This window comes from Myripristis murdjan, chromosome 11 (assembly GCF_902150065.1).
Source record: "Myripristis murdjan chromosome 11, fMyrMur1.1, whole genome shotgun sequence".
NCBI classification, from domain to species: Eukaryota; Metazoa; Chordata; class Actinopteri; order Holocentriformes; family Holocentridae; genus Myripristis; species Myripristis murdjan.
In genome coordinates, this window is record NC_043990.1 from 17334498 (window position 1) to 17356574 (window position 22077).

The 22077-nt window shown below is 42.2% G+C and overlaps 1 protein-coding gene across 1 annotated transcript in view; it reads left to right on the forward strand.

Moving 5' to 3' along the window:
* The first annotated feature begins 471 nt into the window (after nucleotides 1–471).
* Nucleotides 472–22077, forward strand: part of necab1 (N-terminal EF-hand calcium binding protein 1) — a 28306-nt gene continuing 6700 nt past the window's right edge. Inside the window, exons 1-7 of the mRNA XM_030063728.1 lie at nucleotides 472–633; nucleotides 3309–3333; nucleotides 5972–6080; nucleotides 9680–9705; nucleotides 10020–10117; nucleotides 16096–16232; nucleotides 21524–21645. Coding sequence (XP_029919588.1) covers nucleotides 544–633; nucleotides 3309–3333; nucleotides 5972–6080; nucleotides 9680–9705; nucleotides 10020–10117; nucleotides 16096–16232; nucleotides 21524–21645 — 607 coding nt within the window. The 5' untranslated portion in view covers nucleotides 472–543. The remainder of the gene's footprint in view (nucleotides 634–3308; nucleotides 3334–5971; nucleotides 6081–9679; nucleotides 9706–10019; nucleotides 10118–16095; nucleotides 16233–21523; nucleotides 21646–22077) is intronic.

The following is a 22077-nucleotide window of genomic DNA, read 5'->3' on the forward strand; positions in this document are numbered from 1 at the left end:
TTTTACTGTGCTATTGTGTAGTTGTCCTCTGGTCTTGTTATTTGTTAGGTTCACAAGTGCTTGCTCTTTTAGTGAGGTCATACCAAGGCTTATGATGCCAGTCTGTATTAAAAATGACGATACAGACGTGAATTTGCATGACGCCTTGACTCAGTGGCACTTGGCTCAGGCAGAGACGGAGCCCGCAGCAGCCTCAGCAGTGAAGGCGTCAAGTTCACAGCCATAATCAGCACAGGAGAGGAAGTTAGCAGAGTCTCCTTTCAAAATAAAAGAAAAACGCGAACAATCTAAACTCGCAGAAAATAAGAAAATAAGCTACGGCTGAAATGCTGACACTCGAATCTATGCTGTGTTAATTGCCATGCTATTTAATAGTGGTTTTATTTTGAAATGACGGAACGGAAATGTCATGTGTTATTTCAGCCGCCTTGACGCCGGTGCAGCGAGAGGAGCCGCTCTCTCTAACGCGCTGACACTGTTCAGATAAAAGCGGTTCAAGCGGCCACATCGCTCTGCAGCTCATAAGTTGGAGGAACATTTCGCATGATGGATTGCTCTGAGGAAGTGCAGTCAATCTCAGAGGAAGCCAGCTCCCCGATGGAGCTCAAAAAGGGAATGTCGATTTTCATTGATGTAAGTACAAAAATATGTGTTTAATTTTAATCACAGATCCTCTCATAGTGTATTCCAGGAGCATACAGCGATTAAACGCTCGCTTTGATTAAGTGCAAAAACTTTGTAGCCCTCATAAGAAAGGTATGGTGGTTTGATTTTTAAATGCAGAGAGAAGAAAACCCCTAATGAGTGTAGCCATACGTATAATAGAAAAAGGCATAAGATTGTAGCTTATCACATAAACACATGGCATCATGGCATTTAAAGAATAACACAGCTATATTGTTAATTTAAATGCAAATAATTTAACAAAAAACAACAACAACTGTCTTTTGGAACATGTAGATCACCCTCAAATTCCCATGGATGCCATTTGTCTGACAAATGGTGTTTTTTCCAGAGTGAATTAATTTAACAAGGCTGACCTTTAATGTTGCTGCCTCTTATTTCATGCCGTGAAGATCACACTGGCTGGCCATCCATTTACAGCACTGTGCTTGAAATCCAGCTTTCAAGTTGGTGACTTGCTTTTACCAGAGGAGCATTGGGCTGAATAAAATCATCCCTCGTTTATTGCTCCAGGAAATTTCTCATGTCGACCTTAATGTTCCACATTTAGCTTAATTATGGAGACATTTGATATTTATGTTTACAGCCTCTAAAAAGAAACAGACACATTAATAGTTGTCTCGTCGTCTGGGATCCTCCATGATATTTGAACCATTCAATCAGTGCAATCAGAGGGAATTTTCTCCTAATATAAAAAAAACCCCAAACATAATGAAAGTGGCAACAATCTACAAATGTATAGCTCTCTGCCAAAAGATGGGGTTTTAATGTGATATAGAAATGTGACAGAGAAACTGAAGAGATTCCTCAGGTGCCTGTCTCCCAGGAGGCTGCCTGTGCCTGTGACGAGGCACTGCCTCCTACAGCCTCAGTAATCACACTCCCTCATCCCTCTGCTGCACCCCCCATGTGACATCTTCACCACAAAGTTGTTGGAGGTGTTCAGGGTTTGGGAGAAAGAGGTGAGGAGGACATACACCTTCTTCCCCTCGGCCCTGACACATCAGAGCTCTGCCTGATGGGGAGCGGCTCCTGTGTCTTGTGCCTGGGCGACAGGGGAAGCTTGTCCTGTGAGGCGAGTAGGATGGCGGCATGTTGCTTCTGTCATTCTTTTTTTGACTCCTCCTACGTGGGCTCCTGATTCACTCTGCTTTGCATTGCTCCTGTGTCGTTAAAATACACCCGCCGGCTCCAAACACACATTTCCTTTTCAGAGAGGGTATGACATATTCTATGTCTCCATTAGGTTTCTGATGCTGTTGTGGTGCTTTATTGCCACTTCATCACCAGACCTATTTGAGGAAAGAGCTCCACAAGACGCAGCTCAGTCTCAGTGACAGTATGAGTCATGAGACATTAAAGGTGCACTATGGAGAACAGACGAAAATCCTCAGTGGAATTTGCATTATAAGTCGAAAAACATAAAAAAACGTGTAGATTCAGACATCAGATTTCATGCTTATTCCATGTTTTTTGTCCATTGAGTCGAAATGGTCCTCACTTCAATTGACACCTTGGCAATTTTGTATGGTGCACCTTTAACATGGATGAGATTTGATGAGATAAAAAAAAAAAAAAAAAAAAAAACAAGACAAGACCCAGCCAAAGGCCAAGTAATTGTTGAATATAAAACATCTGATGGATTGATTATATCAGTCCATGATTGGAGGTGATTATCTCTGATGAAGGTCAGATGGATGCCGTCACTGCACACAACACCAGGTGAACATCCTACCAGCCCGGATAGACAGCAAAAAGAAAGATGCATAGGTCTTTAGATGGTTAGTAATTGGATTAAATTTGATAAAGGAGATCAATAGAAGAAAATGAGTCCTGGACATGAATCATGAGATGTACACATGGAGAAGTGAGGCCTGACTGATGATATAAATCAGACAGAATGACTCTGGACAGGCAATAAGCAGCGATAAGGACAGAGACAGAGATAGAGCTGTTCTGTTCTGTGGAAAAGTAAAAAATAAAGACCAACCCGCAGAGGGAGGCTTGACAAAATGATGTTGAGGCCGAGGACAGGAGAGGCTGACACCAGACAGGAGATTGTAGATAGGATTTTTTTTTTTACCTCACTATTTTTCTTCCTCACCACTTAAACCAGGATAACCCACAGAGGGATCTCTCTCCCCCTAGGTTAAGACGGAAAATTCAGATGTGAGACAAACTTTTCTGATTATGTGCGAATCAAATCAAAGCCAGTTCAGGCTCTTCTTCACAAGTACAAAGATTAGGTGTTGAGAGGAGGAAGTGGGCAATATGTTACTATTTTGAGGCGGGTGTGTGAGCCTTTTAAGGCTGATGTGGTCACTGCTACTCTGCCTTTCATCTCCTCTGGACTCTGGGACAGCACTATCAATAATTTAAAGACTTGCTGCCTTTGAGAGTGTGATCGATGATACCCACACGCATGGGCATATGCACACGAGCACACACACACACACACACACAAATATATACACGCAAATGCCATAGCAGAGTGTATGGCGACATACATAGAATAATGAGCACATATATACCGTCACATGCGTGCAGATATGTGCTCGTCTTTCAACTTCTTTGATGCTGTGAAAAATTCTGACAGCCGTCCTTTCCTCTCCCTCTCGTTACAGATTTTACGGAGAGCCGATAAAAACGGTAAGAGTCACGCCACCCGGTTCCCTCCAGAATCACACAGACACACTCATCTGTTCCTCTCCCTCTCTGTCTTCACTTTGGCATCACTTCAGTCCTCCCTTTCTCTTGTGAGTCAAAGGGAAAACAGATGCACTTTCTCAATGAAATTCTGATCATGGCTCTCTGCTGATACTCCTTCAGTTTCCATGGAAACAGGAGACTGACCATGCCTAGTGAGGTTCAGGATCATTAATTGAACAAAAGCATTGTCAAAAATTTGGAGCCAATTACATGCCTCTATTATGGTTGTCAATATCGGAGCATTTAGAGGCGGGTGGCTGGGGGGCTCAAAGCAAATGTTGCTATTGTTCTGCCTCCACTACCATGTGGCTTGTGCTGTGGATTAAAGCTGCTGAATTATACGGTCATTCCCCATGCAATAGTCGGAGAATGCTAATGGTTAACAATATAATAACACTTGTTAACTGAGGAGTCATATTGAGGTTGAATCCAGGTCGTTCCCTTGCATCCTCCTGTCTCTGTCAGCAGAGAAGTCTTCAAATAATCCTTTAAAAACAGTCTCAAGGCTTTTGTGCAACACAGGTATTTAGCATGGTGGGGGTTTTGTGTTCATGTTATTTGTGCATTTGGCTGTGGTGAAAAGGTCAAACAATATCCCTGTCAAATAATAAAACATCATAATCAATTACTGTATACTTGAGATTAAATGGATTCAAGAATTACACGTTTATTCTGTTTTTGAGAAACACTGTGTAGGACACTATTTAAATATGGATATGTATCTTTAATTTGCAGCCCTGAAATACAAACAAAATGTTGATACTGAGAGTAAAAGACTGGTAAATATAATATCACAGTGGTTTTTATCCTCCACCGGAACATGAAACAGGATGTTCAGGCTGTAATGGACAGTTTTCTTTGTCGGAAAAAGGAGACAAAATGCCTCTGTGGCTCACTTATTTCCCCTCAGACAACAACGGTGCTGCTGACACATGCTCTCCTCAAGCAAGTTTTCCCTCAGTGGGACGTGATGTATGCCCTGATGATGGTCTTATATAATGGCAGCTGAAATCCAAAATTTGCTCCGATCTCCGTGTCCCCTTTTCGTTTGGCTGTGACTTGGGATTCTGAGCACATACGTACAACATGTAGTGGCTAAGCTGCGAGATGAGACCTCCTTTTGTTTGCACGACTTGTTTACCACAGAAATGTGAAATATACTTGCACTGGTGTCAAGCCAGAGGATACGAGTTCATGTTTACCCTCCACACAGTTTCACAAATCATGGGAAAAAATATTTGGTGTATTTTCAGTGCCAGTATGCCCCTGAATGAGCAAACCAGACGTACCCGTGGGTTTGAGGATATGCAGGCAACAGGTTTCATCTGACATTTGGCTAGAAAGTGTCTTATTCATAAGCAATAATTGATCCTATGTGTGCTGAAAGTATTTAAATGAGTAAAGATGCGTCATATTTATGACATGTCTGATTGGAGTTCTTGTCAAAGAGCAAGATAAGAGGCCAGCCCACCTGTTTGCTTAATGTTGCATGAACAGTAGCACATATATTCAAAGTCTGTACCGAGACTATTTTAAGTGCAGCCACATATGAATCACCATGTGGCTCTTTGTCATGGGCTGTTGACAGGACTGCGGGGGTGATTTGTATGTGTGTGTGTGTGTATGTCTGTGTGTGTGTGCATCTTCCAAAAGGGGCTCACACTCCCAACTATATAGCGACATGACAGCCGTATTGAACACGACCTCCAGATCCTGAACAAGTCAGCAGTGAAAATGTAAAGATGTGGCCCCTCATGCCACATAAATACTGAGGAACCTGAGGAGCCTTAGCTGTGTGACATTTTTAATTTTTAATCTCTAGGTGTAATGGTCCAGCTATGATGGCCTGGAAAATGTTTTTTTTTTTTTCCTGAGGTTGCTTATATTCATTTTGCTGAAGGATATCAGTTTTGAGTTCCCACATTTGGAAATTCTGTTTTTTTTTTCACTCATGAATATTTCATACATATTCTGGCTGGTTTTGTTCTGTTCAGAATTGCAGAGCCTGAGAGCTAAAAACTGAATGATTGTTAGAGACTGCCGTGTAGCTGGCCTCACGGTACCTCTCACAACGACCCAATACAGTCATGATGTGGCTTCGTAATAAAAACAAGGCAGAATGAGTCACCGTGGCGTTATTTTGACTCTCTCCATCATCTTATAGCTTTATTGTCTCTCCTCCTTTATGGAAGGGAAATTAATCTGCCATTTTTTATTAATTCATCCATTCAAATTTTTAAAATATTTTTCTCTCATTCAGGTATGTGTTTTTCTTCACCATGAAACAACAAGATGAATGCTATGCCACTTAGGACTATAATTTTATCCAACATTACATTTTGAATTGATTTAAATAATCTCAAATCATTGGACTAAGCCCTCCTGTATGCCCTACCACATAGAGATGTATTTTGTTTGTCATCTCCAAACAGAATTGTCAGCAAGGCCATTTGACAAAAAACAAGCCTGTGATTTTGGCCCAGAAGCATTTAGGCAGTGGCGACCGCACGGGATGCTGCAGTACCGACTGTCTCGTCCTGACACGGTGTTGACAGCTGCTTTTGTGTTATGCCCCCAGATGATGGGAAGCTGTCCTTTGATGAGTTCAAAGCCTACTTCTCTGATGGAGTCTTGACAGCCGAGGAACTGAAGGAGCTTTTCCACACCATCGACACCCATAACACAGAGTAAGGGTTTTTTTTTTTTTTTTTTTTTATTTGTTTGTCTTATCATCCGGTGGTGGACAGAATAATAGTGGACATGAAGGAGAAGTTAAGAGACAGTGAGCTACAAACTCAAACTGTTGGGAGTAAATGGTGAATTATTTCACCACTGTTGCTTAATTGCATATCTAATATAAATGTCCTTTTCAGTCAGTTCAGTGATATTCATGATGTAGTTACTTGAATTTCCATCCCGACTCATGTAATGTGATCCCTGTCTCACAATTTGTTTGTCTCTTGCTGCACTCATGCTTTATTCACATCCTCAGCCGATGATTCAGGTGCTCCCATTTCTCAGATTATGAAGTTAGATGTAAAAATCAAGTTGCATTCATGTGCTTAGGAACTCAGAAACGCTGTTATCACAAGTGTGGGTTTTTCACAACAACCGTAGTGGAAAGCAAACCGTTGATGGACTATATATGTAAAACATGCTTTTTTTTATTTTTAGCTGTTGCTCACTGAGATATTATCAGATCAAATTTGTTATTATTCGCAGAAAAATTCGAAGCCATTTTGAAACAGACCAACGAATATTACGACCAATCACAGTGCTTGTAGCCGTACCTTCCCAGAACTCCAGTGGGATCTATATGAACTGTTGCTGCTCCTTTGCATTTTTCCTGGTAAGAAGTCAGAATTTCTCTGACTTTGAATGGAGCACAGAATAATTATGTGCTGTTTCTCTGCACCAATGTGTAGCCTAAACCACATTGTCACACTCTTCTACTGTCACACACAACGACTAAAAAAAGAAAAGGACGATCCACTTGCCTCAGAAATGGATGTTTTGGAGCCGTGTGTCCTGATGGGTCACATTAGCTTCTTTTCCATTAGCAAGCCACAGATTTTTATATATTTATGTACGAAATTTTAGAGGATTTATGAATGTATTGTGCCATTGTACAGTGCAGTCTGTAACACTGAATGTAATATGAAACACCAATAAGCAAGTGGCTCTTTTCACACATCACATAAAATATGTATATGCAGTGAGCTATATTCAGTTAAAAATTTTCAAAACCTACTTTCCACGGGCTCAGTAATGTCCAAGTGGTGACAGCAGCCTGCGATGTGAGGAAAGGCCCCTCCAGGCAGCGTGTTGGGGCTTTTCTCTCTCTGCAGGACACAGGGGACTCTCTCTGTCAGCCTGTCAGCCCGTCTCAGATCCTCAGATCTTATATATAATCTAAGAATCTAAGACAGGCTGACATATACGTACAGCAGATGTGCAGTGCGTTGACATTAACAAAACCTGCAGGACGAATACGCATAGAGACATGTATGTGTTCATATGCATAAATATCGATTGCAAAGATGTAAACAACACATCGATACGATGCAGAATGCATCACATCACAGATAACATGCACAGATGCATATGCATTGGTAGCTGTCTCTGGTCAATATTCCACATGTGCAGGAAATGTTGCTATATGCAAAACACACACTAGTGTCTGGCAATATTGTAATAATAATAAAAAAAAAAATCATAAGCAGAGGAAGTGCAGAAATATATAGAGATTGCAAGTGCTATATGGAAGTCAAGTCCAGAGCACAGTAATGTGAAAATCAATCCAGGATTGTTTGCATAAAGTGATACAGGCGCTACAGTTGAGCTGAGGCCGGGGCCGTCAGGTATTCAGTCTGAAGAGCATCATAAGATGCTCTGTGTTGCAGCTTGGAGGGATAAAATGGAGGCTGAGGATGCTCTGTAGCTGCTTCAGCTCAGCACAGAGGAGGCAGCAGGTATTTTCTGGTCTCGGATGGAGTTGAATTCATTACCGGTTCAGCTATTCCCCTGCACCTCACGTCCTAAGCTATTTCCACTCACTCATGCTTGCTTCCATAGCAAAAACACATGTCAGAAGTGTAGGTTTTCTATCAACATGTTGACATACCAAGTGTTTGGTGTCACTATCATTCAGATCTCAGCTCAGAGTGAGCCTGACCCCTGAGGGCACAGCCCTCCTCTCAGAATTAGCTGCATTCATGGTCAGTGGAGGAGCAGAGCTACAGCAGAGAGACATAAATCACGAGATGCATGATGTATTTTTCATGATTGCAGAGACTATTATTATTATTGAAGCCTGAATTGAACTGTGTGAATGCTCATTTCTGTTAAATGTTCAGCTCTGTCACAACACAGAGGGAGGTGGAGGGTGACAGAGAGAAAAATGAACAGACAATCAGGCACAGTGAAGACGATGATTATGAACATAATGATCATTTTATCTGTGATCGCAGTGTTATTCTCGTGTTATTATTCAAGTGTTGATTATTTCTCAAGCTCTGTCACCACAGATGGATAAAGAAGCAGATAACCCTAGAAATGATAATTCTGGATGTTTTTCTACATAACAAACAGCAAATTAGTCCAGGTCAAGCTTTTCCCAGACAACAAAGGTGGCTGGTCCTGCTTCTTTCGATTTCGAAAATTACTCTAGATCAGCTTGTGCAGCATATTGCAAGTGTTGTGAAGCCAAATGACTTTACTGTGAGTTCAAAAATGAAATTCCTGACATAAAGTTATGCTTTTTATGTTCGTTTCAGTCCGTCTTTCCAGTGCCTCTTGAGTTTATATGGATCCAGCAGGCAGATAAAGCAGCTTAAAACTTCAAACAGTGTTTCAGACACCACAAGTAAAACAGACTCGTCTCCATTTCCCAGCTCAGCACATCACCTCTGTTTTACCTCCTCTGCTCCTGTCTGTCCAGTGGGGCTCTAAGTGTTTTCTCCTGTCTGGACCAGTTAAATGCTGGAGCATTTTCCCATGTGAATGACAGTGAAGGCAGCTATAACTTGTCTTTACTACAGTTAAAACCAATGTATTTCTCTGCACGCTGGGCTTTTATGTCTTCTTAATCTAGCTAAAGGGGGTTGTGGTGGCTTATACTGCATGTTTGGGGGATTTTAGAGTGAGTTTGCATTATTCTAAACTTGCAGCTTTGGATAAATGGGGAATAATATGACGCATTAGGCAATATAACAGCAATACAAACTTACTGACATTAACAAAAAGCAAATATGCACAAAGATGCATGCAGACGTGCAGGCAAACACACAAACGCACAGCAATCATATTTTGGAGGAATGAAATGTGTGCACAGAGTCATGAAGACACTCTTACACTGGATGTGTTTTCATTTCTCTCAGACACTCAAAATTTCCCCCAATTTCTCTCTCTCCCTCACACACACATGCACACACATACACACACACACACACACACACATGAACACTCATCACAAGCAGCCCTATTCCTCCAGGGTTTCTTATGAGGAAGACACCGTCTGGCCCAACGGTCTCACGCATCCCTCAGGGAAAAAAAAAAAGCAACTAAATAATTCACAATATATTTTACTCTCTCTCTCTTTCTCTTCATTGGGTGTGCTGATGCCTCATCCAAATCATACCTTTTGCAGGCGGAATAAAAAATTAATCCGTTACCTTGCATAACCTTGCCAAGTTTTGATGCGAAGACAACACTGCGTCATTATAACGTATTCTGAATGTTAAATGTTATTCACATTCATGCATTCCTCTCAATTTTTGTTTTTCAGCAATGTCGATACTGATGAACTTTGTGGTAAGTTGATTATTTATCTGATTAAGATTGACTTCGTATTAATATCAGCAATATGGAGCACTTGCCTGTTTTCTGCTGCTCCACCTGCTTCTTTTACCTCCCAGTCAGGGACACAATAGATTCAAATGCTGTTTGACATTTTCCCAGCATAAGGAATGAACCTTGTTAGACACGGTCGCGTCCACTCCCTAAGGGAAGAGGTTGTGACTGACATGTCATACACAACACTGCTTCAGCGTGATGTATTTCCCCTAAAATGTTGGAGTATTCCTTAAAACTTACAAAACACTTTTGTGTGTCTTTTGCCTCTGAAGAGTATTTCTCCCAGCATCTCGGTGAATATGAAAATGTTCTTGCTGCATTAGAAGACCTGAACTTGTCCATACTGAAGGCCATGGACAAGACAAAGAAGGTAAGACGCCTTTTGACGGCAGTAATAAATTGATTTTGGAAAGGTTAACGTGGCCTTCTCAGCATAACAGATACAGGAGTGTGTGTGTGTGTGTGTGTGTGTGTGTGTGTGTGTGTGTGTGTGTGTGTGTGTGTGTGCGTGTCTAAGCAAGTTCATTGGCACATCCACACATGCACAATCACCTCTATACCTTAATGTAACACTGACATGGCATGCGGGGCAGATAATGCTAATCATAGGAGCTGTTTGTTTTACTCCCAGTGTGTACCTGGCCTTGTCACCAGCGCCTCTGTGCAAATATCCCCCAGCATGCATCCCTGTACCCCAGCGGGTATCCTCAGATCTCCCATTAGCCAGATTTCCATTACAGAGCCAAAGAGCACGCGTCGGGGCTTATTCATGTCATTAATTACCCACCAGGACAAAACAAGAGATGATGCTTTTTGCACTTGTTGCCAGCACAGATGATTTATTAACTGGGCTGTGCTTGCATGAAAAACAAATTGTGCGTTTGATCATGCTGTATAAACAGTTTTAGCCCCTCTTGATCTCGCTGTGGAGACCTGACTAAGGCCTGTGCTGTCCTGTTAGCACCGTGCATGCTGGGAGAGAGAGAGAGAGAGCGGTAGGAGGACGGGAGGATGGGAGTAGAGGGAGGGAAAGGGAAAGAGGAGGGGAAACATGAGGAGGAATGAGATGAGAAGAATGACAAGAGATGCCCAAGAGTGGGAGGGAAGCGTGTGAAGGGGAGAACAAAATGTAATTGATCAGAAGCTTGTGTTTTCTCTGCATCAGTGTTTCTCTGTGAGCACGGCGTCTCCAGTACATCTCACTGTTGCACCTTTATAAACGGCACGTGTGGGAGTCAAACCATTTGCTAGTCAATATTTATCATTAGGGGGAAAACAAGAGTGCACACACATATGGCATCCAGTTTCACCAGTAATACCGTAGGTGCTACAATAATATAAGGTTGTGACGTTTCATATTTTTTTTTGCATAAAAGGGTATCTAAACATTTCAAACAGAAAATGGTGCAAGAGGAACGATTAACGTCTTCAGCTCCACCGCTCTCACAGGCGGGTTTGTCGTGAGAGCTTTGTTCAAACTTTACTTTAAATTCCAGTGGAGATCCCCAAGGTTTCCAAAGATACCAAATATGTTCTGTTGAATTATAGGGAAGTGTGTATAAAATGATGCACAAGACTTCTACATATTTGATGCAGTGCTGCAGCCATAAAACAATGGCACGATATGGTGATGTAGCTGCAATGAAGCATTGCAACCAACAGATACAGAATATGCAAGTGATGTTGTTCAATATGGATGTAAATGGCATGATGAGTAAAGACACTGAACATAGAACACACGCTGTGCATGCAAGACAACATGGAGTGTGACAAACCGAGGTGTACACATTTACGTTCTTAAACTACAATAAAACATTTTCTGTCCCTGAAAGAACCTTTTTACCTTCTTCTTGCATCAAGAAGTCATTCTTCTCCAATGTTGGACTCATTACTCAAGAAGTAATTTCTTACTTATACTTAATTATTCTTTGCTTGCTTCTCATTTTAAAAGTCATAATAACTTATTACTCCTCAGGAGCAGTAACATTACTCTTCATTCTTACTCATCATTCATACTACTTCTTTGATCACTTTTCCTCTATATTCCCAAAGTCGAAAATGAATCCTGTCTTACCTTTAAAAAATCAGGATAATTAAATTTCTTCCTCTGTGTTCTTCTGTGTGAAGGTTTAGGGTGTATGGAAAAGACGTAGAGGCTGCACACCAGTACTCCGTATTAGAGGCCACCATATTCTGGTGGCCTCCTATATGGGTTGATTCTCTCCACCAGGTGCAGGCCATTGCCATAATTAGGTTGCCTGCATCGGGTGGTGGGCGGAGCCATTAAACAGCCTACATTGAAAAACACTGAAAACATTTACAGAAGCATATAATACATTAGATAGTACATTTGGAGCATGATCATGAATGACAATTGAATTTTATAAAGTATTCAAAGCATCAAGTAAGAATAAAATAAACTATACAATTTGTTGATAAAATAATCAAAATGTAAAACAAAACAGTACCATAGTTTATGAGACATACAGTGTAAGGAATTAATCATGTAAAAGCACATTTAAAAGTGCGTTTTTAAAAGAAATTTAAAAGTCGTGACTGAAATTGAAAGAGAAACAGTTACACCACTTGTTAATGGGAAAAGAAATAACGTAATACATTATAACTCAGCGCTGCTGGCAGACGATAATTGTGTAAAGGATTTGTGTCGAGCTGCAAGGTGGTGAACTTCAAGTGTGAGCTAGGTTTCTGGACAGAGAACTTCATCAGGGTCAGAGCCGAGTCACCTTCTCACACGTGTGTGAAATTCAGCCCTCATTTCTAACAAGGAAAAGAAACAGAGCTCATAAGATACACTCATGAAAGCAGCAGAAGACAGCTTTTTGTGAAAAGACCTTAATGTGCACAGTGCAGAGAAGAGGTGCCAAAATGAAATTGCATCTCAAATGATTTTCTATCTTGTATGTGAATAGCCGGTGTTCAAGAGGGAGGGAAGTGATGAGGGGAAAGAGAGAAAGAGAGAGAGAGAGAGAGAGAGAAAGAGAGTGAGTCTTCTCAAGAGGAGAAAGGCCAGGACGGCACTGTAGACATGCAGAGCAAAAGTCTGCATTTTAAGTCACTGTCATTTCAAAAGCAATTACTCGTTCCTTTGTGCATGTTAAAAAAAAAGCCTTGGGTCATCTCTCATCTTGTACACAGGGAAAACAGCGATCCAAGTGCCGCCTCAATCAATTTCACTAATGCACTCGGCCCGTTTCTTCCAAAACACTCTTCACTGTCTTGGCCTAACCTGCGCAAATCACTCCTTGGCGATTTTCGGCGCCCGACACAAAGTGGCCGTATGAGTTCAAATGAAAACAAATAACTGTGAAGTGCGCAAATTGAACAGGCAGAGGGGAGGGGTGAGGTAATAACTCGCGAATGAAATTACTGCTCTGGACTGTGAAAAGTGAGCTTGTCAAGCCTCTGATGTCTCCCCAGGCGCCGACATACAGTAGTTAGTGTTCAGACCTTCAGTGTAATTCATCATTTGCTTCTAATATAGACCCTTCAATGAGTCATATAGTACAATACACACACACACACACACACACACACACACACACACACACACACACACACACACACACACTCAGAAGATGTATGATGCAGTGTGTTGCTCTCTCTATTAGCAGGTATTGGCTGTGTGTGGAGGAGAACAGATGCTACATTAGTCACGGGCTAAACCCTGGTCGTCTCTGTTGGATGGTGTGTATGTACGAGAGTGTGTGGGCTGACTGTGTGCTTGTGTGTGTGTGTGTGTGTGCGAGAGAGGGAGCGAGCTGTGTTTATGTGTGTGCGTGTGTGTTTGCGTCCTTTGATTTGTACTATTCTTAGTGTGTGTTTGTGTATGAAGTTGTGGGGTCTCTGTGTTTGCAAGTGCGTCTGCTAATCTGACATGCATGCACACAGTAATACAGTATGTGTGTGTATGTGTGTGTGTGTGTGTGTGTGTGTGTGCTGTATGTGCATGAAACGTCCATGCACATGCGTGGAGGCGGCACAGCTGTAAGAAAATTGTGCAGGTGAAACAGAGCCAGTCAGGGATCTGTATAGAGACTCAGGGTCTCATTTACACCGCACCGAAATTTCATGCAAAAATTTGATTCTGTTATTTCAAATCTATTTATAAGATTTCCAAGTACACAGCACCAAGTCCAGCCTTGATGCGTAAACTTTTCCTAGCAACAGTTCTGAGATATCTGTCACCTACAAGAGCAAGCTGTGGGTGTTTTCCCACACTTCACAGCTCAGGAAAACCAAGGGGGTTTTATACTGTAAGAGTTATTTCTGGTGCTTTTTTCCCCCCGTGCCAATGTAATAAAAATGGCAAGCAGTGTAGTTTCCCAATTTAATCAAGCTTTTAGTAGAAGTGCTCTTGTTGTAATCTGTTTCTAATCTGTTAAATGTACCGCATGTGGAAATTCAAGGTTGAGTGCACTAAGTTTTGAGCAAACCAGCTTTTATTGGCTTATTTTTGACATTATTTAGATGTAGTATGCTGCTTGGGTAGTTTGGCTGTGGCAGTAATGTGGAAGCAGGAGGTGATGGATGTGGAAAACTAAGAGTCACCCCACTTCCAACATACAATTTAGATGACTTTTTTTGCAACTGAAATGTTTTTTACTGTTGTTTTTACTTGTGTGGACCCCAGGAAGAGTAGTAGTGACTAATGGGGATCCAAATGAAGAAAGAAAGAAAGAAAGAAAGAAAGAAAGAAAGAAAGAAAGAAAGAAAGAAATCTCTTGTTTTTGCAGCCAAACAAGGCGAGAATGCGGTGAATATTCAGCTTTTTTTTTTTTTTTTTTTTAAATGCCTGTGGAGTTGGTGAGGTGGAGAGCCTCACACACACACACACACACACACACACACGCACGCACACGCACATACATACACGCACACATACAGGCATAAGCATGCAGGAGTGAGTCATGACAAAACTGGTAAAGGTCAGTCTCCCGGCTACCATCTGACCATGGATTACCCCCTGTGATCGCTGTGTGTGTGTGTGTGTGTGTGTGTGTGTGTGTGTGGTCAGAAGTTCAAGGGAGAATCAACACCTCGAAAATTACAAATAACACTTCAGGGCTCCTGAAACCCAACCAGCTATTCTGCAGAAACCACTGAGATGTAATTTGCTCTTGTAGTTGGGCTCCCTGTTGTTTGTACACGAGGAGCTGCTCCTCTGTTGGTCGAGTTCTGTGTGAGCAGACGACCAATGGGAACGTCTGCAAGTTTGAGTGAGTCTAATGATCTGCTCTGCATTCTGGAGAGGCGGGTGAGAGTTGAGCCCCCTCACGGGAAGACTCCATCTCGACACAATTAGAGTCAGTGTGTGTGTGTGTGTGTGTGTGTGTGTGTGTGTTTCCACAGGACACCAGAGCCTGATAACAACATACAGCCTTTCAAATCAAAACATGCCCGACTTAGTTTGAAAGATAAATAGCAGCAAAACAAAATCTCTGTCTGGGTATTTTGCTCAAAATGGTGGAGTATTCCTTTAATCTAACGGTCATTAGCATGTCGCTTCAAATTCCTCATTGTTCCTCGACAGTACGCAGTCATTACACTTAAAAAAATTCAGGAACAGGTGCAGTAATGTCATATGAAGATATCCCCCGTCTGATTAGGTTCAGGGAAACACAGGCACCTCTCCAAAATGCCACTCAGGTCTTTATTCCGTGTTGTCAGCCCTCTGGGCGCTGCTCACATATCGCTGAGAGAAAATAAAGGTTCCCCTCACACACAAAATGTACAGAGGAAATGTGATCTTTAGCTGTGACAGTTTCGGTGAAGGCATGGTTCATCATAATTCAGCGCATTTCCAAATTTTGCTGTGTCACAAGCTGTCGCGGACAATTCAGATCACTCTGGGGATTTATCCTGCTGCCACCCACCAGCATCACATGCATGTGTCCTTTCATTCAGCTGCTGACTTTGTGGATGTCATATAGGACATTATACATACAGTTCTGGGTGGAAAACAACTGTTTAAGCGGGTTATTTCTATCACTTCTCAACAATTATTGTCCTGGTGTCTCCTTATCTCAGGAAGTCAAGCATATCAGCCCTCAGAGACCAAATCGGCTCGATCGATTGAACCCAGTCCAGGTTTTAGCTGATAAGGGATGTAGAGTGCAAGGATCAAAGCTTTGACGTGATGCAGCTGCTTACAAATAAAAGACAGGATTTCTGGGCCTCGCTGGAGGGTCTTCTCTTCTCTTCTCTTCTCTCTTTTAGATTAAATTCAACTTTATTGCCATTGCACATTACAATTTGGTATTCTTCTCCTCCAGTCTTCTCCTCTCTCTTTCCTCCCCTCTAACTCCTCCTGCTCGTGTCGGTTTGCAGGAGTATCAAGAGTCGACCCACCTGGAGCAGTTCGTGACCCGTTTCCTGTTGAAGGAGACGACCAATCAGCTCCACTCCCTTCAGAGCTCCCTGGAGTGCGCCATGGAAACCACGGCTGAGCAGACTCGCCAGGAGAAGTGCGGAGAAGTTCCCGGTCCCTCTCTCACACAGACACACACACGTCACACATCTTAGGACACGGCTGCATGTACGGTTGAGCCCCCAAAAAAAGTGTTTCAGTGAGGAGTTGCTGTTTAAAACACGAGACACACTGTCACCCTGGCAGCTCTCACAGCGAGTTCAACAGTTTGTCTGGACCTCGCATTCCCTCACATCTCACTTTTTAGGTGTAACTAATGCTTTTATCCAACGTGGCTTGCGGTAGCTACGGGGGGTTTTTGCACCGTGTGTTAGGTCCACCTGCTCTTTCCATGTTATCCAGCTGAAATCCGTGATCCATTATTGATTTGATTAAATCCGTGCCTTAAGGGGAGATGTGCAGTGGATGAGGTGGAAGTGGAAGATTTGTTAAAGCTTTAAGACCAATGGGACATGAAGGGCAACATAATGCAGCTGAGGACAAGGAATATTTTAATATGGAAATGAAAATCACACCATTGAATAAATTATCAGCGCTGCATGCAGGCCAGTAATAAAGTGATGTGACTGTGCTGACACAGTGATAATAGACTGGCCCTCTGTCCCTGTCTGACTGCTGATGATTGCACCCCAGGCATTTGTTTTGAATGTGTGTGTGTGTGTGTGTGCATGTGACAGAGGGGGAGTGTGTGTTTATATGCGTTCACACACGAGTGCAGCACTTGATTATTCTGGCTCTGCAGTCAGACTTTGGCCATGCCGCTGGTGTGCTCGCTTCATTAGAGGTGTGTGCGTGTGTGTGTGTGTGTGTGTGTGGGAGCGAGAGAGACAGAAAAAATCTGTCTTTAAGTGTGTTTGTGAATGTGTTATCAGTGCGGATACACACAAACACCTGCATAAAGAAACATGCATGTGGCTGTGCAATCACATACCGGCACAGTGTTTTTATCTTCATGACACGTGTGTTTATATATGTCCGTGTGTGTGTGTGTGTGTGTGTATGTGTGTGTGCGCGCGGTGGGTCGTCCCTGTCAGTAGTGTATTTTTAGAACAGGTGATGACGCACAGCCTTCTTCTGCCCATTTACCTGTCTGACTTCATGCCTCAGCTTGAACACTGACAAGTTTTCTCACCACCCTTCGTCAGCCTCTTGAACTGAAAAATAATCGACAATAAAGAGAAGGGCTAGTTTGCGTTTTGAGCCAATTATAACGCTTTTGTAATTTTTGCGGCCACTTCCTGTTTCATGTCATTCGCTAAAAACTTGTTCCCCGAAGAGGCTGGATTACCCACTCTCTCAGAAAAATATAATTGGGTGCCTCAGCCTCGGCTCACCTCATGTCTAGACACTGATAACAAAATCACAACTGGATTCAAGTAGCGCAGCTCTACAGCAGCAGCAGAGGTAACTTTCTAAGTGTTTCTTTGAAATATGTTTTTGTTGCACTAGTTAAATTTAGGAGATTCCCCAGAGTTCACGGATAGAGAATGACAGGCTTGGATGATGGACCTCTGAGTCTAGGAGAGCTCTCGTCTCTTCTCTTCTCTTCTCTTTTCTTCTCTTCCCCTCTCTCTCCTCTCCTCCTCTCCTCTCTCAAGTCATTTCACAGTGTGACTCTCGGTCCCAGTCCCCGGCCACCACAGCGGCTTATTTTCCACCAAGATCTCCCTCTTGAGAAATTCGTCCATGTATCCGAATGCAAGTCGCTGCTCTTCCAAATGTCTGGAGGACGTGGCTGTTTCTCTGGTGGAGCTAAATTGGTTTCTCTGGTCAGTTTTACATGTGAGAAGAGGAGCTGAGATTGCCTGCAGTTCAGCTTCACAGTCGCTAGGCATTAACAGGCACAGGCCCTGCTGGGCTTCCTGTAACATGGAGTATGTAGTGAGTAGTGGTAGAGTCCCTTCAAATTCATCTGTATAACTAGACTACAGATGCCTGCCACAATATGGAAGTTGGCTCAAGAAATAAAAGTGCAGGCATTTCCACTTGCTCAAGAAAGAAAGACAACGAAAGAGATGACGTGTAGTTTAAAGTGTGTGTGTTCCACTGTAATTTAAGTATTTGAGGCTGTTGGAGTTGTGGTTACAGGCTTTTCACCTGTCATACTCAGCTTTTGGGGGCTTGAATTTGAGTTTGAATATTTCAATTCTTCACTGTCAAAAGATTAGAGCCAGTTCAGTGCTTGGCAAGATGTCTTGGTTTTCCCACCCGGTTTTGCCTGCAATTTAAGATGGAGCCCAGGTGAGGCGAACACAGCAAACAGCTCCTTAAATAGACTTTTCAGCCTGAGGTTGTCTAGACTGAACTCACAACATGAAGTTTTTTTAATGGCAAACACATCCCCTGAAGAGACCTGACAAATTCAGCAACTATTTTTGCATTTGTGTGTACATGCTTACTGCTCCAAACGTCAACATGTACCAGGTTTTGTTGATGATGTGTTGGCATGACAATGATGCTAATAACGGTGACAGGGCACATAGACCCGCAGGGTGACATCATCTATAATTTATCTTACTGTTGTCAAGATGTTGGGTCCTTTATTTTGAAAAGACCTCAGGGTGTTTGTGCATGTGTGCATTTATGTATGTGTATGTGAGTGTGTGCATGTGCCTGTGTGTGAATGGGTGTGCATTTTAGTACATGAAGGAACAAAAGAAAATGAAGATGTAGATGTTCAGTGTAGTATGTTTTTCATTGTAGCATTTTGTGGATTATCTTAGATTTGTTTTATTTAAGATGAATATTCACTTTTCTATGTTCATAAAATTCATGAACATACAAACTTCTTCCTTGCTTGCTCTCTTGCATTTTTGCTTTCTTGCTTTTAGTTCAGCTGTTGGCTCAGACTCCATTTGGCCATTTCATGGCCTGAATATTTAACTCCCTCAAGATAAATTCAATATTTAGTTTGCTTATTTTAACTGTACGGTACATGTACAGTTAAAATCAGCTAAAAAAAAAAAAAAGACTGATTTTTTTCTGTTCCATTTGCAGTAGAGTACAGTACAGATATACAACTTATGACTGAAAACCCTTCACTCTGAAGCCCCAGGCAGCTTTTTTTTCTGAATGTTCTGCTTTTGTTTGGAGGAGTGAGACAGCTTAATATGAAACCTCTTATGTTGGAATATATTTAAAATATTACTTTTCACAGCTGGGGAAGTGTAACATAATTAATGCACAAGCTGCAGTCAAATGTGTCTATATCTTTGATGTGCAGTATGGGGGAGGAACTGGTGGTGGCTCCTTCTTGGTCTGCCACTGAGTCACATTCCCCCTTATAGCAGCCTTAATTGCTAACACAGTACAGCATGGAGCAGCCCGCCCCCCTGCATGTAGCAGCACAGCTCAGAGTGTCAGCTGAGACGGAGGAAGAGGAGCAGGAGAGTTAGAGAGCGCACACTTGTGTGTCCAGAGTCAGTGGAGTGGTAACTCCTGCTGGCCTGTGAACAAATCCTGACAGGACTTCTCTTGTCTGTGTCTCCCCTCTTCTGCTGCACTTCTCCTCCCATCTTAATAGGTGAAGCAGCTTAGCAGCGGTTTCACACTTGCCAGCTGTGAGCATCTTTCAAAGTAATCAAGGAGGTAATTTTGTGTGACAGCATCTGTAATCTTTTCGCAGGAGCTTTGCGGTAGAAACATGTTACAAGTTATTTGTTATATCATCATGACTGCTAATGCAGTTGGCTGGAGAGAACAAGAAAATGTAGTGATAATCTCATTTTTTATGTTGCAACTGAGCTATAATGAGTTCTGCAATTAAGTGTTGAGAAGAGGGTCAGTCTTCACCGCATTTATAGGAATGAAGACACAGAAACATGATCACATACCTTCCCCTCATGCAGAACCCCCCCCACCCCCCCACCCCCACCCACACACACCCACACACACACTCACACACACACATGCACACACTCCCACTCTATCCTTAGGCATTAATATTTTTTTCATACATTCTTTTTATCTTCGTCACTTTAATTTTTACTTTGTACTTTGTGCTGTATGTTTTTTCAAAGTGAGCCAGAGGTGTCTACTGCTCAAAATAGAACAATTATGAAAGTGACTCCTATCAACAGAATTCTCTTTTTACTGTGTGTGTGTGTGTGTGTGTGTGTGTGTGTGTGTGCTCATTTGTGTGATGTAGGTGACATGAATTGGCCCTTTGAAGAGAGCAAAGGAAACCTTTCTTACACTGACCACCCGTTGTACCATTGACTGATAGCGGAGGACATGTAATTGCAGGGGTGTGTGTGTGTGTGTGTGTGTGTGTGTGTGTGCAAACTGTATGTGCATCAGACATCCACGCACATGTGCGGAGGCGGCACAACTGGAACAAAACTGTGCATGTGAAACAGAGCCAGTCTCGTGTTTGTGTAGACTGGCAGGGTCTCGTTTCGATGTAATCTCATGCAAAATTTGTCATTTCTTGTACACGCTCATTAAAAGTAAAAAAATTTGATAGACAAAGTCGTACAAATACAAAGTTTGTTCTTAGGAATCACTGTTGGCCCAATTCTAGAGTTCATATTTGTTCAACCTTCGTGAAATTTCACTTTTGGAGCTATGAATAAACCCGCCCCCCCTGCAAATGGGATCAACGAGACTTGCAAACACTGGCAGTGCACTCACATGCCATCTGTTCAGGGCGGCATAATTTACCTCCAACTCTCTGCAGACTAGACAAGCCGTGCTGCCCATGGTTGGGGAAGGGTTCTTATATTTTCATTTTTTGACCCAAATGAGTGCACACACAGTTAGTGATACAATCTCTTCTTTCTTGTCAACTGTCTGGTGAAAAAAAAAAAAGTGCAGTTTTTTTTTTTTTTTTGTGAGAAGCGCAGTGCTGAGATCAGCCATGACCAAATCCAAGTAAACAACCTTTTATTGTGGGACCCTCCTCCGTTTGAAGGGTGGGACACACAAAAATACCTGACATAAAGTGGATAAATATTGAAAAAAGTCATTCCAAACTTTATATTAACCCAGTGATAAAGAGGAGTGATTTGAATAATACACACTTGATTTGATAAAAGCAGAATGAGTGCTCCTTTTGGTAATAACAGCAGCATTTACATCAAATCACTGCTGGTTTTATTAAAACAACTTATAAAACAATAACCACATTTGTCAAATAATTGACATTTTTCAGTATTTTTTAATTGTTCAATAAATATGTTGCTATTATTATAATTGTGCTGAGCATAACAGTCACAGTGATTGGAATGGATTACTGATATGTGTGCTAGTAAAGAAAAAAAGAACTAAAATGAACTTAATGAAGTTTTTTATTCCCTGCGTGTGGCAGTAACTCTCTGTCCACTCCAGACAGGGCCCGCTGAAGCCTGAGGCCTTGTCCATCCAGTGGTCGGGCCGTCGCTCCAATCGGAGGCTCCAGAGGAACAGCAGCCTCTCTCCCAACAACCCGCTGCTCAGTCTGGTCAACTCAGGTGTGTTCACTGTGCTGCTTCACCCTGAGCTCTAGCAGCGTGCTTCATTGTGTTGGGTTATGTTATGTTATACTGCTTATTTTTTTTATTGTGTTTTTGTTGTCTTGCTGCCGGTGGCGTGAAAACAGCTCGTAATCACAGATCATGTATGTGTGAAAGAGGAACTGAGGACAGAGAAAGATCGAGAAAGAGAGAATGAGCCAGAAGACAGGAATTGTATGTGGTCTATGTGTGTGTGTGTGCGTGTGTGTTTGTGTACATGTATACACCCATGTCTTGGTGTTGGTGCTGCTGTTGGTATTGGTGTTTATTGGTGTTGGGGTTGATGTTGGAAAGGTGTATGCATGACTGGAGTGAGTGAAACTAGGTTAACTTTGAAACCCCCGCCTGCTAACACCAGAGTGCTGTGGCATCAGAATCACTGAAGAAAAA